This window comes from Engraulis encrasicolus, chromosome 3 (genome assembly GCF_034702125.1).
Source record: "Engraulis encrasicolus isolate BLACKSEA-1 chromosome 3, IST_EnEncr_1.0, whole genome shotgun sequence".
Taxonomy (NCBI): domain Eukaryota; kingdom Metazoa; phylum Chordata; class Actinopteri; order Clupeiformes; family Engraulidae; genus Engraulis; species Engraulis encrasicolus.
Genome location: NC_085859.1, coordinates 27160592 through 27174543, shown reverse-complemented (window position 1 = coordinate 27174543; position 13952 = coordinate 27160592). Strand labels below are relative to the sequence as shown.

The following is a 13952-nucleotide window of genomic DNA, read 5'->3' as shown; positions in this document are numbered from 1 at the left end:
ATTTTTTTCTGAAGGAAATATTTAATGGTGTGGTAACAATACATGCAATTTGATTACACCTCTTGAAATTCGTCAAACTTTTAAAGTGATTCGTTTGCTTCCAGGACCTTACGTACAGATCGTTTTACTTCCGGGTTTGACATGTGGGCTCTCTGGCTCGTGTGACGTGCATATAGGACTGATCATCTGTTATGAAAAAGTTAACGATTTAGCTAAATCATATTGACCGCGTACCTCAAAAATGGGGAAATTAAACGTCGTCCTTTTGAGATACCTGTCACGGGATGATTTCCGGGTTCTAACTGCAGTAAGTATCCTGTTATTGACGTTTAGCTCGCTTTGGTCGTGTTGTGCTAACACCTCAGCTAGCTTATTTGCCTGTGTTTGCTTGTAGAGTAGAGTAGAGTAACTTTATGTATGTGTATCGTTTGTGTTTTGCCTCACATATGGGCAAATTCTAAGTCTGTGTGTTGTTATGTTGTATTTGTACCCAATGATACAATAACTTTGCTCTGAATGCGAGTCATTTGAGTCTCCATAAGTCAGCTGGATATACACGTGTATGTTTACGTTCCTACCAGCCACCCACTTTCTCCTGGGTGTGCTTTTTACTACAAATGTGTTTTGCTGATGGCCGTCGTGTTTGATGTAGGTCGAAATGGGCATGAAGAACCATGAGCTCGTCCCAGTGAGCTTGGTCGCCTCCATTGCAAGCCTCAGACATGGAGGGTGCAACAAAATCCTCAGAGAGCTGGTGAAACACAAATTGATGGCCTACGAACGATCTAAAAGTAAGTAGGCATTGCATTTATGAAAACAACTAACCATTGATGTCGCATGTATGTTAGTTACACTTCCTTCTATTGCCCCTGGTACATGCACAGTCCACAGTTACAATGTACCAAAGTATGTAATAACATGTGGCCGTGTGTACTTGTATTGGTCAGTAGGGATAGGCTTAGGTACCGTGTAAGTACATAATATTAAACATGCAGTTTCTCTGGAAAACACGTATGTGTAATGGCAAATGTATCGTGACATTGCAGTGGTACAAGGATACCGGTTAAACTATGGGGGATATGATTACCTGGCCCTGAAGACACTATCCTCAAGAGATGTCATCACATCAGTGGGAAACCAAATGGGAGTGGGCAAAGAGTCAGGTAAGATCAAAGTTGTGTTTTTATTGTCAAGTGTGTTGTGTACATGCAATCTAATCCATTGATTGTTCTAATACAGTATACAATCAATGGTTTAACTTTTTATTCCTTGCTGACTTTGTAGTCCTGACTGAGTACTATTCATCATTGTTTATTTTTGACCGAGTCCATATTTAATGGCTGATTCACACAAGATCAGAACAACCCGTCCAGACTTCCAACTATGATTAGGCAGTTGTCTGTCTGTTCCTTTCGGTCTTGATCGGACACAGTTTTCTTCCCTAACACACCAGGTCGACTTCACCCGCCATGTACAGTCCCCCGTGGTGGCACTGGAGGGATTTTGTCATAGCCTAACTTCCACGTTTGAGAGCTCGCGGTGCCGCTTGTCCAGTTAGTAGCCAAATGTGATCATGTTTTCGCGAATTCAGCTCTACTTTTCACGAGTAGCCTTGATAGTAGATGCATTACTAATGACTCTAAATAGGCTAGATAGCCTACGATGCCTATAGGCAAAGTCCCCCTCCTATTCATAATTTATCCATCATGACAATGTTCTATCTGTCTCTTGCTCACAAGATGCTATGACTTATGCGGTTTCATTATTTCATTGTGAGACGTAATTTCTGTCACTGCGACCTAGTTCGCTAAAGAAAAAAAAGGGCACGCTGCACATGGTGTTAGAAGCGGTCTAGACAAACTCACTGTACTGTCGTGCTTATGAAACTCAAGTACCGGTAGATATACTGCCCTCAAACGTCCTGCTTGCAGTTAGCTGAAAGTCTCCCGACTGAGACCCACAAGCACCCATAACCCCCCCCCCCCCAAACGACACACTGAGCCAATTCCTTCGACTTAATGTGGAGTCTTAAGAGGCATTCTGCCTGTCAAACCTTCAGAATGTGTCACTCCATAGAATTTCTCCTTGGCATTGTGTTGAATTTAGATATGTTATTCTCTTCACAGACATCTATATTGTTGCAAACGCCGAGGAGGAACAGTTTGCGTTGAAACTGCACAGGCTGGGAAGGACGTCTTTCCGAAACCTTAAGAACAAGCGTGATTACCACAAGCACCGCAACCGCATGTCATGGCTCTATCTGTCCCGTCTCTCCGCCATGAAGGAGTTTGCCTACATGAAGGTACGCTGCTCGCCCTAATAGTTCAGGGGGTATACTAAGTAGCTGGTTTGTTAGTAAAAGAGGTTGAGTTAACATTGTTGTAGAGGTAAATCATCTAATAGAAGAGCATGGACTCCTCGTTTTCTTAACTAAATGATGACTGCATGTACATCTATTTGCAGGTTTTCAACTTCCTCTAGGTTAACTCAGCCTTGTTTATCACTAACCATGTTCTAAATATACACCCCAGTACTGTTGTTGACCAAAACAAGCATTTTACCATCAACACATGGGGCCAGTTTTGATGCTTATTGAACTAAATGGACAAACAAGGATGGAACAAATTAGCCGTTGAAGCTCAAAGACGTTTATCATGTGGTCATTTGTTGTGGTCTCTTTTAGAAGAATTTAACTTTTGCTGTTGATGCTCAAACACTGTTCATCATATGGTAATTTGTTTCATGTTTGGACCCTCTCACGGAGATGTTAATGAGTGTGTTTGTCAGTGCGTGTGTGTCAGTGCGTTTTATTGCGAGTGAGTGGACTGGATGCCAAGGCCTGTCTACCTCATGTGTCCTCTCTCCCCTCCCTTCCTCTCACAGGCACTGTATGACCGAGGATTTCCTGTCCCCAAGCCAGTGGATTACAACAGGCACGCCGTGGTGATGGAGCTCATTAATGGCTATCCTCTGTAAGTCATCAATGATTTTGTTGCTCAATGTGTTTCCACGCAACGGTTCCTTTGGTCGACTTGTTTAACTGTGTTTCTGTTTTAATAAGTTGTCGTCAAAGATTTCAATATGAAGATGGGGCAGGTTTTTTTTAACACGTTCTTTCACACTGCATGCTGTTTTCCATAAATAATTGGTTAGACAAATGGCAAAAGGGCACAAATTAAGCTTAACTTACTTTGTAGTTAGCGATTCTCATAAACCTACTGTGTGTATGGTGCACTTCGTCTTGGTTATACTGAAAGTCTCAGCTTATGGAATAGAAATGATAAAAAGTTGGCCCTACCGTGGCTGATATGGTAGGGCACTTGTCTGCTACGCGGCTGACCTGGGTTCGGTTCCCAGCCCGGGTCCTTTGTCGGCCCTTCCCCATCTCTCTCTCCCAACTCGCTTCCTGTCTCTACTTCACTGTCCTGTCTGAGAAAAAACAATAAAGGCTTGTAAAGCCCCAAATACTTAGAAATTATAAAAAGCTTCTTGACACGTGACTTCATGCAGACTGTAAGGATTTTGAAACCTTTTTCTTCCTCCATCTTTGCGTAATTTTATCAGGTGCCAGGTGAGGGAGGTGGCAGACGCGGCCGCTCTTTACAGCGAGATCATGGAGCTGATCGTGAAGCTGGCCAATCACGGCCTGATCCACGGTGACTTCAACGAGTTCAACCTCATGCTGGACGACAACGACCACGTCACCATGATCGACTTCCCCCAGATGGTCTCCACCTCCCACGCCAACGCAGAGTGGTAAACACCCTAGTCTTGTTTGTCTATGACAGTGGTTCTCAACCTTTTGTGAACAGCGACCCCCCCTTGACCTTGTCATAAGTCTGTCAATGCCCACTCGACCTCATCATAAGCCTGGCAACGCCCCCCTTTGTATAAGAAAGTAAAATGGACTATTGCCCTCAAATAACAACGTTGTGCACCACCTCTCAGCTGTGTCATGAATGGCCCCATAGAGCCCCCGTTGAGAAACACTAGTCTATGGCCAACACAGACCTCAATGTCATAAGCTGTCTATTTCCCACCCCAATGCCGAATGGTAAAAGGTGCAGTGCTGCTTGTCTAATTGCATAGTGCTTAGCTAAGTCAAACCTAACTAGACTGGGGCTGACATGGCCTTGTGTATAGGGCAGTGTTTCTCAACCTTTTTTTAGGCGAGGCACCCTTTCAATTCATGAAAAATTTCAAGCCACCCCAAACCAACAAGCCGTAACATGGCATCACATCCGATACCACACAAGCTTAGAAAAGTAACACATTTGGAGACGTCACACGACCTACGTTCGAAGTTGCAGCTGATTGGGGCGACCTATATTTACTTTATTGTGCGTAAATCGCAGATGAAAGATTCCACTGACTAGCATTAACTTATCAATTCAGACAAATATGTACTATATTACATAATTTATTTATCAGCCACGTTTCAGCGGCACCCCAGGGTTCCCCCGGCACCCCTGTTGAGAAACACTGGTATAGGGAGTTGGTCTTTAGATTGGAGCATGGCAGGTTTGAAACCTACAGTTGCCTGTAGGAAATAATGTGTTTGCCTACACATTCATCCATGGCTGAAGTGTCCTTGAGGAAGGCAATTAACTTATCATTTCTCCAGGGTCTGTAACCAATTTTCTTTAATAACTGTAAGTTGCTCTGTATAAAAGAGTTAGTTAAGTGTAACGATAATGTTACAGTATTTAATTGTAGTAGCAGACTCCAGAGATTAATCAATAAATCCAGATGCAAATTGACCAGCAGCAAATTGACAAGTGTCCAGTAGCAAAATACATCTTGCATACTGTTTTTTACACCGTTTCTCCACCTGCCAACAGGTATTTTGACCGTGATGTGAAGTGCGTCCGAGATTTCTTCATCAGACGTTTCAACTACGAGAGCGAACTCTACCCAACGTTTAAAGACATAAGGTAATATAACTTGCAAACTGTTTTACTCGTTTCTTCAGCACAACCTGCAATGTGAATGCGCGATGGTTGTATAGTAAATGAGCCCAGAAATAGGCATTTCTATCTGCAAAACTTATTGTACTTTGGTCATACTAATAAATATTAGTTTATTATTTAGTAAATATTTATGAAAAGATCAAACTTGGCAGTAGGCAGCACAGTTTCCATAAGCAGCATAGTTGCAATACCTATACTGGCCACCATCCTACATAGTGCATCTTTAACTGTCTGGTGTTAACTTAACTTAACCTATAACTTAATAGCTTAACTTTTGATGTTAACTCTCCATGGTTGCCTTTTAACCGTCAGGCGAACGAGTTCCTTGGACGTGGAGATCTCGGCCAGCGGTTACACCAAGGCCATGCAGCAGGACGACGAGCTGCTCCACCCGGAGGGGCCAGAGGGGGGCGCCACCACAGAGGAGGCAGAGGACGGTCCACCCAGTGAAGACGAGGAGGAGGAGGAGGATGACGACCCAGAGAAGAGCCACAGCGCCCAGGCCGACACTCCATCAGAGAAGGGAGTGGACCTGGAGGAGTACAAGCAGGCCATGCTGGAACTGGAGGGCCTTAGGCTGGGGGAGGAGAGTACCAAGGGAGCTCTCAAAGGCCATGCCAGCCAGGACCAGACAGACTGTGACACAGGCACTATGGCCAAAGAGACTGGCGAGGGACAACAGGAGCAGCGTGAACCACAGTGTGGTACGGACGACGCTGAGACACTGAGGACAGAGGTTGTGTCTGAGGATGTGGGAGGCATCGTTCCAGAGAGGCGTGGAAGTGATGAAGAGGATGGGCGGGAGGATGAAGATGAATGCCCAGAACTGGTTGACCTGTCGGCCATCAACAAGGAATTCAAACCTTTCAGGTACATCATGGAGGGTTTTTAAAAAGATAGAGAATGCTCGAACACATCTCAGGAGTGCAGGTGCTGGACCAAATGGAGGGAAACTGAAAAGAAATGACACCGATCCGCAACACTGATGAATGCCCCGAAATGTGCCACAAACATTTTATGCCACAACGTTTCGTACGCTTAGTCCTTCATCATTGCATTGTGATGAAGTACAAAGTGTCTGAAACATTGTGCCATAAAATGTGAGATTTGAATGTCAGTGTTGCTGGCCATTTCTTTACTTTGATAATTTTCCCAGGTTAGCTTCTTCAATAGGTGTGTGCGGTCTAGTCCGGACGAAGCTCTTATCTGGTTTGTTTCTCGACAACTATCCTATCTATCTATCTTAGCAACTTTGTTGGTTGCAATGCAATTCACCCACCATTGGCAACCAGTTCAGTAACTAACTGGTTAGCAACGGTGCTTTTGAGAAACGGGGCTCAGGACAAAGTGTGTTCATGCATAGAACAAAGGGAAACATGTACTCCGCACTTCTAGTGACCATCGTGTGCAACTAGTGTAGGACTAGACATGAATAATAGGGAAGAAATCTGGTTCCACACGGATGTCTTCTTTTTTTTTGCTATTTCTTATTTATTAACAGTGCATTAGACTAATGTTTCGGCAAAGCCTGTTCATCAGAGTCCTTGGATAATAAAAAAGAAATCGCTTAAAAGACATCCGCGTGGCACCAGATTTCCTCCCTTTTGTTCGTGTTCATGCATATTTTGCCTAATGGATGTCATTGGTTATCCTCCCCCAACAGGGACAGTGAGAGTCTGCTGCACGTGAATGAGCACCGTCAGAGAACCACCAGCGAGGGCTCAGACGAAACCATAGGCAGTGTAACCAGCTGCTCCACCATACCTCCTGTGAGTACACTTACACACGTATGCACGCACGCATTGTACATGTAAAACAAACAACACACCAACTTACATACACACACACACACACACACACACACACACACACACACACACACACACACACACACACACACACACACACACACACACACACACACACACACACACATATGCTCCACTATTTCCCCACACATGCACTCACACATACACTAAACACATTCAGATCTACAAAAGCACACACACACACACACACACACACACACTGCCTATTCACACTTACTGTCAATATGTTTTGTGTCAGTCTGAGAGCAAGTGGATGCATGCGCCCACACTTGCATGCAGCGTCTCTTCTCTCAATTCTTAATCTGTACTGCCCTCTGGTGGCTACAATTATATTTTATCCTGACCCCTAACGTTCACTCCTTGCTGCAGTTCTTTTTAATAGCCTCCCTCTTCCCTTTTATCCCTACCAGCCAGCTCTCCCCCTTTTGATCGCCCAGCTCTTGATAGCGAGCCTTACAAATTGACACAGGGTTTGATCACAAGTCCTGACAATGTCAGGGGGGAAAGGATAGCTGTATGATTCCCCTCTTCACGGTGCATTAGTAATATAATCATGCCATCTCCTTTGCACACACACACACACACACACACTCACACACACACTCACACACACACTCACACACACACACACACACACACACACACACACACACACACACACACACACACACACACACACACACACACACACACACACACACACACACACACACACACACCACCCCGGCCCCTTTTCTACCTCTCCTCTACTGATTAGCAGTGATGGAGCAAGAGGTATGTGAGGATGGGAAGAGAGAGAGAGTTGGGGGGAGGAAGATGAAGGGATGGAGAGTCATTAACGTTGAGCCCATCGCCGCTTAAATGCACTGCAGCCTCCCAGGCCTGCCCCCACTGAAAGCCCTTCAGAAAGCCGAGTTGAAAATCAATCGTCCCGGACACCCCTCCTTGTCAGATGATCACGGGGCTGGAGCGCTGAGCGCCGGCCGGGGCCAGCTTAAAGTGCCTGCACTGCCGGCAGCCAGGGTCACATGACGCTAGAGCTGAAGGCTGGTGGCTAACACTGTGTGGATTCCAATATGTGGACTTGTGTCGTCCTTGCTCACTTGTCTACTTGTGACCTCATGATGATGTCACTGAGGACAGAAATTTAATTCAATATCTTGCAAAAGCACAATTCTAATGTCATTTCATTTGCAATTGGGATGGTGAATGAAGAACAGTCCCCAAAAGTGGCTAGACTGACAGCTGGGAAACTTGATTGTTTTCTCCACGGAGGCGGGGCCAGGAGGGGGAGCGAGGCCACAAGCACAAGTGGAGGACGGGAGTTTGTATATTGGAATGCACATACTGATGCTGCTGCAGTTCTGTTAGGGTATAGGAGGCTCTCAGCAAAAGTGTTGGGTTGCAACAACTGATCAAGCAGCCAGAGCAGAGACACCTTAGCCATTGAGGTGAAAAGCAGCAGCAGCAGCAAGCTAGAAGGAAATGTTATGCCCCAGCCGAACAGCCCTACGTTGAGTAGGATTTAATAGAATTGAATTGAACTGAAATTGAATTCCTGTTGTGGTGGTCACTATACACGTGTAGTGTTCTCTTTGCATAGCTGTCCCAAGTTTAAAAGAATAGAATGTTTTGTCACTCACTAGTACCAAAAGCGTTCTTGTTTCTAACCTGATTTCTTGCCATTTCACCATTCTTGCTAGTACTAAGTAAACACACTATGTAAACATGAGATTGGAAGCATCTCACGCATCTAAACTGGCGTTTGGTCATGACAGTTGTAACCTAGGAGGTGCATTGCTTAGATTCAGCTCTCTACTGTGGGTGAGAGCCAACTGAACCACAGGTTGCATACACAGGTGTGACCACTTAAGTAACTCTGAAGTGAGATTATTTCTTAAAATAAACTTCAGGGTTATTTTTTTGATGACTGAAGTGGTTACGTTGGCGTTTGCTAAGCAGCACCCATAGGTCTGGTTTTCTGTCTTTTGTCAGAGACCACACACTGAAGCAAATGTCTGGAAACTTGCTCGTGTTGCATGGCAATGAAGTGTTGAGTCTTGAATCTGTTGTTTCTGCTTCTGGTTTAGTGCCTTCTGGACTGCAGGCCTTCACGTCCTGTTTTGGTCAAAAGCACAAGATAGGCACTTCAATTTGGAAGAGACAAAAGGAACAGTTCAGCATAGAATGCTAAATTGCACTCTTTTATTAGAATGTGTGCGTTGAATGTTACCAATCAAAGTTGTACACAAATGTGCCGGATATCGTCCATTTGCGCTTTCATTTTGATGCTTACAAGGTTTCAACCGTTTGAAGTCAAAGAGTCAAAGAGGTCTGATCAACCGAAATGTTGCGAGCAGTGAAATGCGTGTGTAATGGACGGTGTGTGGGATCTTTGCCACTAGAGAAAAGAAGGAAAAATGTCCTATACACAGTGAAGCGTATTAGAGCCACATTTGCTACGTTTAGATGAGACATTTCATTCAGGAATTAACTGACTTTAATTCTGAATAAAGCATAATTCCGCTTTGAAAATGTCATGTAAACACCTCTTAATTCAGAATTAAAGGAAAGATCAAAGTACATTCCACGGAACTGTTTAATTCAGAATTAAAACCATCATGTAAACGTAGTGATTGTTGGATTGTTTTCTTTTTATTTACTGGATTTGTGACCCAGTGAAGCAATCCCTCCTCTTCTTGTGTCTCCTTTCGCATAGCAGTTGAATCAGTCTCTAGATGTTTGGCTGTGGACAGAACCCAACACAAGACATGTCACATTCAATGCAAAATGAACGTAATGATCTTTCAAGGTGTTTGTGTGCGCACACAAGCCAAAGGAAAAGGAGTAGTCAAATGCCTGATGGTTAAAATATGTCACGAGAGATTAAATAAACGTGTAAAAGTATTGATTTTGCTCCTGTACGTGTTTGGATTTAGGGGGGATTTCCAAAAGTATGGGGAGTAGTGAGATTTGTGTTGCAGTATTGGCAGCTATTCTACATCCATCAGGGCCACTGACAGCTTTTGCCGGGCCTGGGACAAAACCATCTGAAAAGGCCCCCTCCTCAATACCTGCAATGTAATGGGGTCCCAATTCTGGGCCCTTCCCTTAACTGGGCACGGGACAACTGACCCCTTTGTCCCGAACTAACGGTGGGCCTGCATCCATGATCCACATTCATTCCTTTTGGATGAGTTTGATGGGGGCCTGTCTCTCCTGTCTATATTTTGTCTACACCCGATACAACGCAGGCTCACTCGCCCAGGTTGCCCCCAGTCTTTTTGAGTGGGGCCATGGCCGCGGCCGCAACTCTCTCTCCCACTCCCTCAGTTACCATGAGCTGTAAGCCAAGAGCCCAGCTGCGGAGTCTAGTGTTTCTCCCTTTTTATATATCCCAGTCCCTTCCTCAAATATTTTTCAGGGTTTTTATTAGAAATATTTTTGGGAGAGACCCATAATAGGGAATGGGTTTTTTAAAAGATCGACCATCAAATATCGCAGCATTAACACATGTCAGGTTAGTTTTGGTCCAGTACAAACAACACCTTTCCATTCTTTGGGGTTTCCAGCGTAACCTTGGGGCGGCTCCGATGGCGTGTGCTGTGTTTACCCCTTCGCCCTCTCCATGGCTTGCCCAGCGCTGACACCTCTTTATTTCTCTCCCTCCCTCCATCCCTTCCTCCTTTTCTCTTCCTCCCTCTCCCACCACTGACACCTATTTTCCTTACTTCTCTCTCTCTCTCTCTCTCTCTCTCTCTCTCTCTCTTTCTTTCTCTCTCTCTCTCTCTCTCTCTCTCTCTCTCTCTCTCTCTCTCTCTCTCTCTCTCTCTCTCTCTCTCTCTCTCTCTCTCTCTCTCTCTCTCCTTCTGCTGGCCCTAGCACCTACCACTTACCACCCAGTATCTGCAGCAAAACTCTAAGTGTTACCAACATTCTTTTCTCTGTCTGTCTGTCTGTCTGTCTGTCTCTCTCTCTCTCTCTCTCTCTCTCTCTCTCTCTCTCTCTCTCTCTCTCTCTCTCTCTCTCTCTCTCTCTCTCTGTGTGTGTCTGTCTCTGTCTCTCTCTCTCTCTCTCTGTCTGTCTGTCTCTCTTTCTCTCACTCACACGCTCCCTTTCTCTCGCTCACTCTTGCTCTCTAAAATAAACTTTATTGACATGCCAAGAGCACTTGTGTTGTCACATATACAACAGAAAAAAACTGTCGTTCATGTAATACATTTTTAAAAAGAACGGGAAACCTAACCTATAACTTCTCCATCTATCTCCCTCCCCTCTCCTCCAGGAGGTGATTCGTCAGAAGGTGAGGCGTCAGCTGTCTAAGCAACAGAAGGCGGCCATCAGACGGCGTCTCCAGAAGGGCGAGGCCAACCTGGTGACCAAGGCCAGACGAGAGAACTCCAGCAACATCAAGAGCAGTCTGGACGCGGCGTCCTTCTGGGGCTGATGCTGCTAGGGTGGAAGCAGCAGCCTCCTTCTGGTGATGAGACAGCCAGGGACTGGTGTTGCAGTGGAGGCATGGAGGTGTTGGATGTGAGGCTGTGGATTTTAGGGGTACTGGCCTGAAGTGAGTTGAAGTGAGGTGTTTGGAAATGCAGGCTACAGAGACGTGTTCAAGTCACGACTCGATCTCTATGGAATGCAATCAAGCCACAAGGACTCTTGGCAAACATGCATTGTGGAGTTATGGAGTGAGGAGTGCAGTCAGAGGGGTGTACTAAGAACGCGGTTAAGTGATAAACCAGCCTTAGTTAACCTACAGGAAGAGATAAACCTGCTAATAGATATACCTGCAGGCATCATTTAGTTAGGAAAATTAGATCTCCTGGCTGCTCTATTAGATGAGTTAGTCCTATCACAAGGTTAACTTAACCTGGTTTACTACTGAATCAGCTTCTTAGTATTCCCCCAGGAGGTGTGCTCTTATCTGTACCCCTTGGTACAGGTCATCCCTAACTCCAGGCAGTACAATACAATCAAACCACAAGGACGCTTTGGAAAGATCCATCATCCAAACTGGACTCATGGGTCACACACCAACTCGGAGAGATGAGTCTTTGATCACTATTATTTTTGTGTGTCCATTGTTATGAAATATTATTGATGACTTGAGTAAAGAAAAAGAAAAATATGAAGCGTACAGACATCCTGTGTTCATTTACTGCACCATACAGGGCAAGAAGGCATCAGCTTTAAATAGACATGTGGTAACTCTTGTAAAATGTAATGTTTGGTTGACATTAAAGGTCAATTTTCATGGTGATTGCATAAAGTTATGTTGACCACATCCGAGCCCCAGTCTATGAACTGTGGCTAGCAAAGTACCAATGGAAAGACATGCTGACAATCTTTGCACAGCACTTAAGTGAAAGTCTGAAACTCCAACTCCCACTGTCATTGTGACACCGCACACAAGTGCATGCAACAAAATGCATTTATGCCTCACCCGTGAAAAAGGATGCAAGGATGTGGGAGAGCATTGGTTAATTACTCCCCCCCCCACCAACCTGGCAGGTCGGGAGTCGAACCAGCAACCTTTGGGCTCAAGTCTGACAGCCTAACCGCTTACCCATCACTGCCTTTGCTTAGGAAATGGTCCAACGGTTGTGCATGATACAGTAGATCAAAATGAATTGCATTTGGCAACATATCTATTTGTTGAGAACCTTTAAAAAACGAATAAACTACTCAAAACCTTTTAACCCTAATCTGAAGGCAATCCTTGTAAAATCACCATTAAAAGAAATGAGTTCACTTTGCTTATATGCCAACTACCGAAGAACATTTAGTTGGCAAAGCTTAATTAAGTTGGCAAGAGCATACCAGCACGAAGCCATCCAAGTTGGAGCCCAAAGAAGGGAAGAGAAGGGCTTGGGGGGGGTGGCAGGATGGAGAACAGAAAAAAATGAAAGAAGGAGCGAAAGAAAGAAAGGATCGAGGCTAAGTAAACAGAGCCTTTATGTGCCCAAACGACAGCCATTGGATGGAGCGGCGCCTCCATCCCCCCATCCATCCCTCTATCTCCCTTCATTCCGTCCTCCCTCTCTCTCTCTCTCTCTCTCCATCCCTCCACCCAAAGAAGCCAAAGAGGAGGGGCAGAAAGGTCAGTTATCCCAGGCCCAGGGAGAGGGGCGCCCAGAATTGGGTCCTCATTTCATTGAAGTATATACTCAGTCGGGGTGCTTTCAGATGGCTTTTTCCTGGGCTTGGCCAAGCCCGAATCTCTCTCTCTTTTCATCCCCCTCTCTATCCCTCCACCCCCTTGTGTGTCCAGAGTCCTGTGCCAAGCAAGGCCCGGCTACCATGTGTCACCGTTTACATTTCACGCCGCGGGAGACTTAAACAAGGGCCACTTTAGCCTGGAAGAGCGCAGGTTATATCAACACAAGGACCCGGGCACAGCCTTTGCCTCATCAGATAGCGGAATACGATTCTCAAAACACACCGGCACCGCATCCCAAAAGAAATGGAGGTGATGGGTAATACAGCGTGTCCTGAAGGGGTCATTTCAGTCAGGCAGTTGTGTAGACAATGGCACGGCATGGCAGCGTTGTGATTCGCCTGCCTGCCCGTCTCTGCAATGATGAATGGAATCCACCATGGTAATGGCTTGTAATGCAAACAGATTTCTCTAGGCCTACTAGCCCCCGCAAGAGAGAGAGGTGCAAGAAAAATGTGTTTCATCGTTTCAGCAGCCTTCAAGATGTGAGGATGGGATTTTTTTTTTTGCTTCTCCTGGTAGTAGTGCATTTCCTGTGCTGTCTGTGTTATTTCCTCCTCCGTCAGTTCTCAGGTTCTCTTTGACCTAAAGGCTGGGCCATCTTATGGGGCCCTGTCTGTCCATGCCATAGCATCGGTTCCTCAATATTGCTCAGGCTCCTCGCAGTGCAGCGCATCAAAGAGGTGGAAATATGCCAAATTCCTAAGACTTCTCTTGCTTCTGTGCTTTGACTTAGAATATCCAGTCTCTGAATAGTGAATAGTTAGCATATAGAGTAGATATACAGTCTGATTTTACACTCTGACAGCATTGCAGAGTTGAAGAATGAACTAATGGCTTTGTCCAATGGCTGCCAGTGCCAGGAGGCTCACTTAGATCCTGTGCTGTCAGACTTGAGAAATCGTTTGTCAATACGTACAGAGAGTCTGCAGT

General features: G+C 45.3%; 1 protein-coding gene across 2 annotated transcripts; it reads left to right on the top strand.

Annotated features, from left to right (window-relative positions):
* The first annotated feature begins 145 nt into the window (after positions 1 to 145).
* On the top strand, positions 146 to 12466 carry riok2 (RIO kinase 2 (yeast)). Of its 2 annotated transcripts, none has more exons than XM_063195107.1 (10): positions 146 to 307; positions 653 to 791; positions 1047 to 1163; positions 2127 to 2302; positions 2884 to 2972; positions 3565 to 3756; positions 4842 to 4934; positions 5283 to 5840; positions 6634 to 6739; positions 11085 to 12466. In XM_063195107.1, the coding sequence occupies exons 1-10, from the start codon at positions 242 to 244 to the stop codon at positions 11244 to 11246; spliced, it is 1698 nt and encodes a 565-aa protein (XP_063051177.1). In that variant the 5' UTR covers positions 146 to 241; the 3' UTR covers positions 11247 to 12466. The 2 variants fall into 2 exon arrangements, with proteins under 2 accessions (XP_063051177.1, XP_063051179.1); XM_063195109.1 differs by lacking the exon at positions 11085 to 12466 and adding an exon at positions 8890 to 9070.
* The last annotated feature ends 1486 nt before the right edge of the window (positions 12467 to 13952 follow it).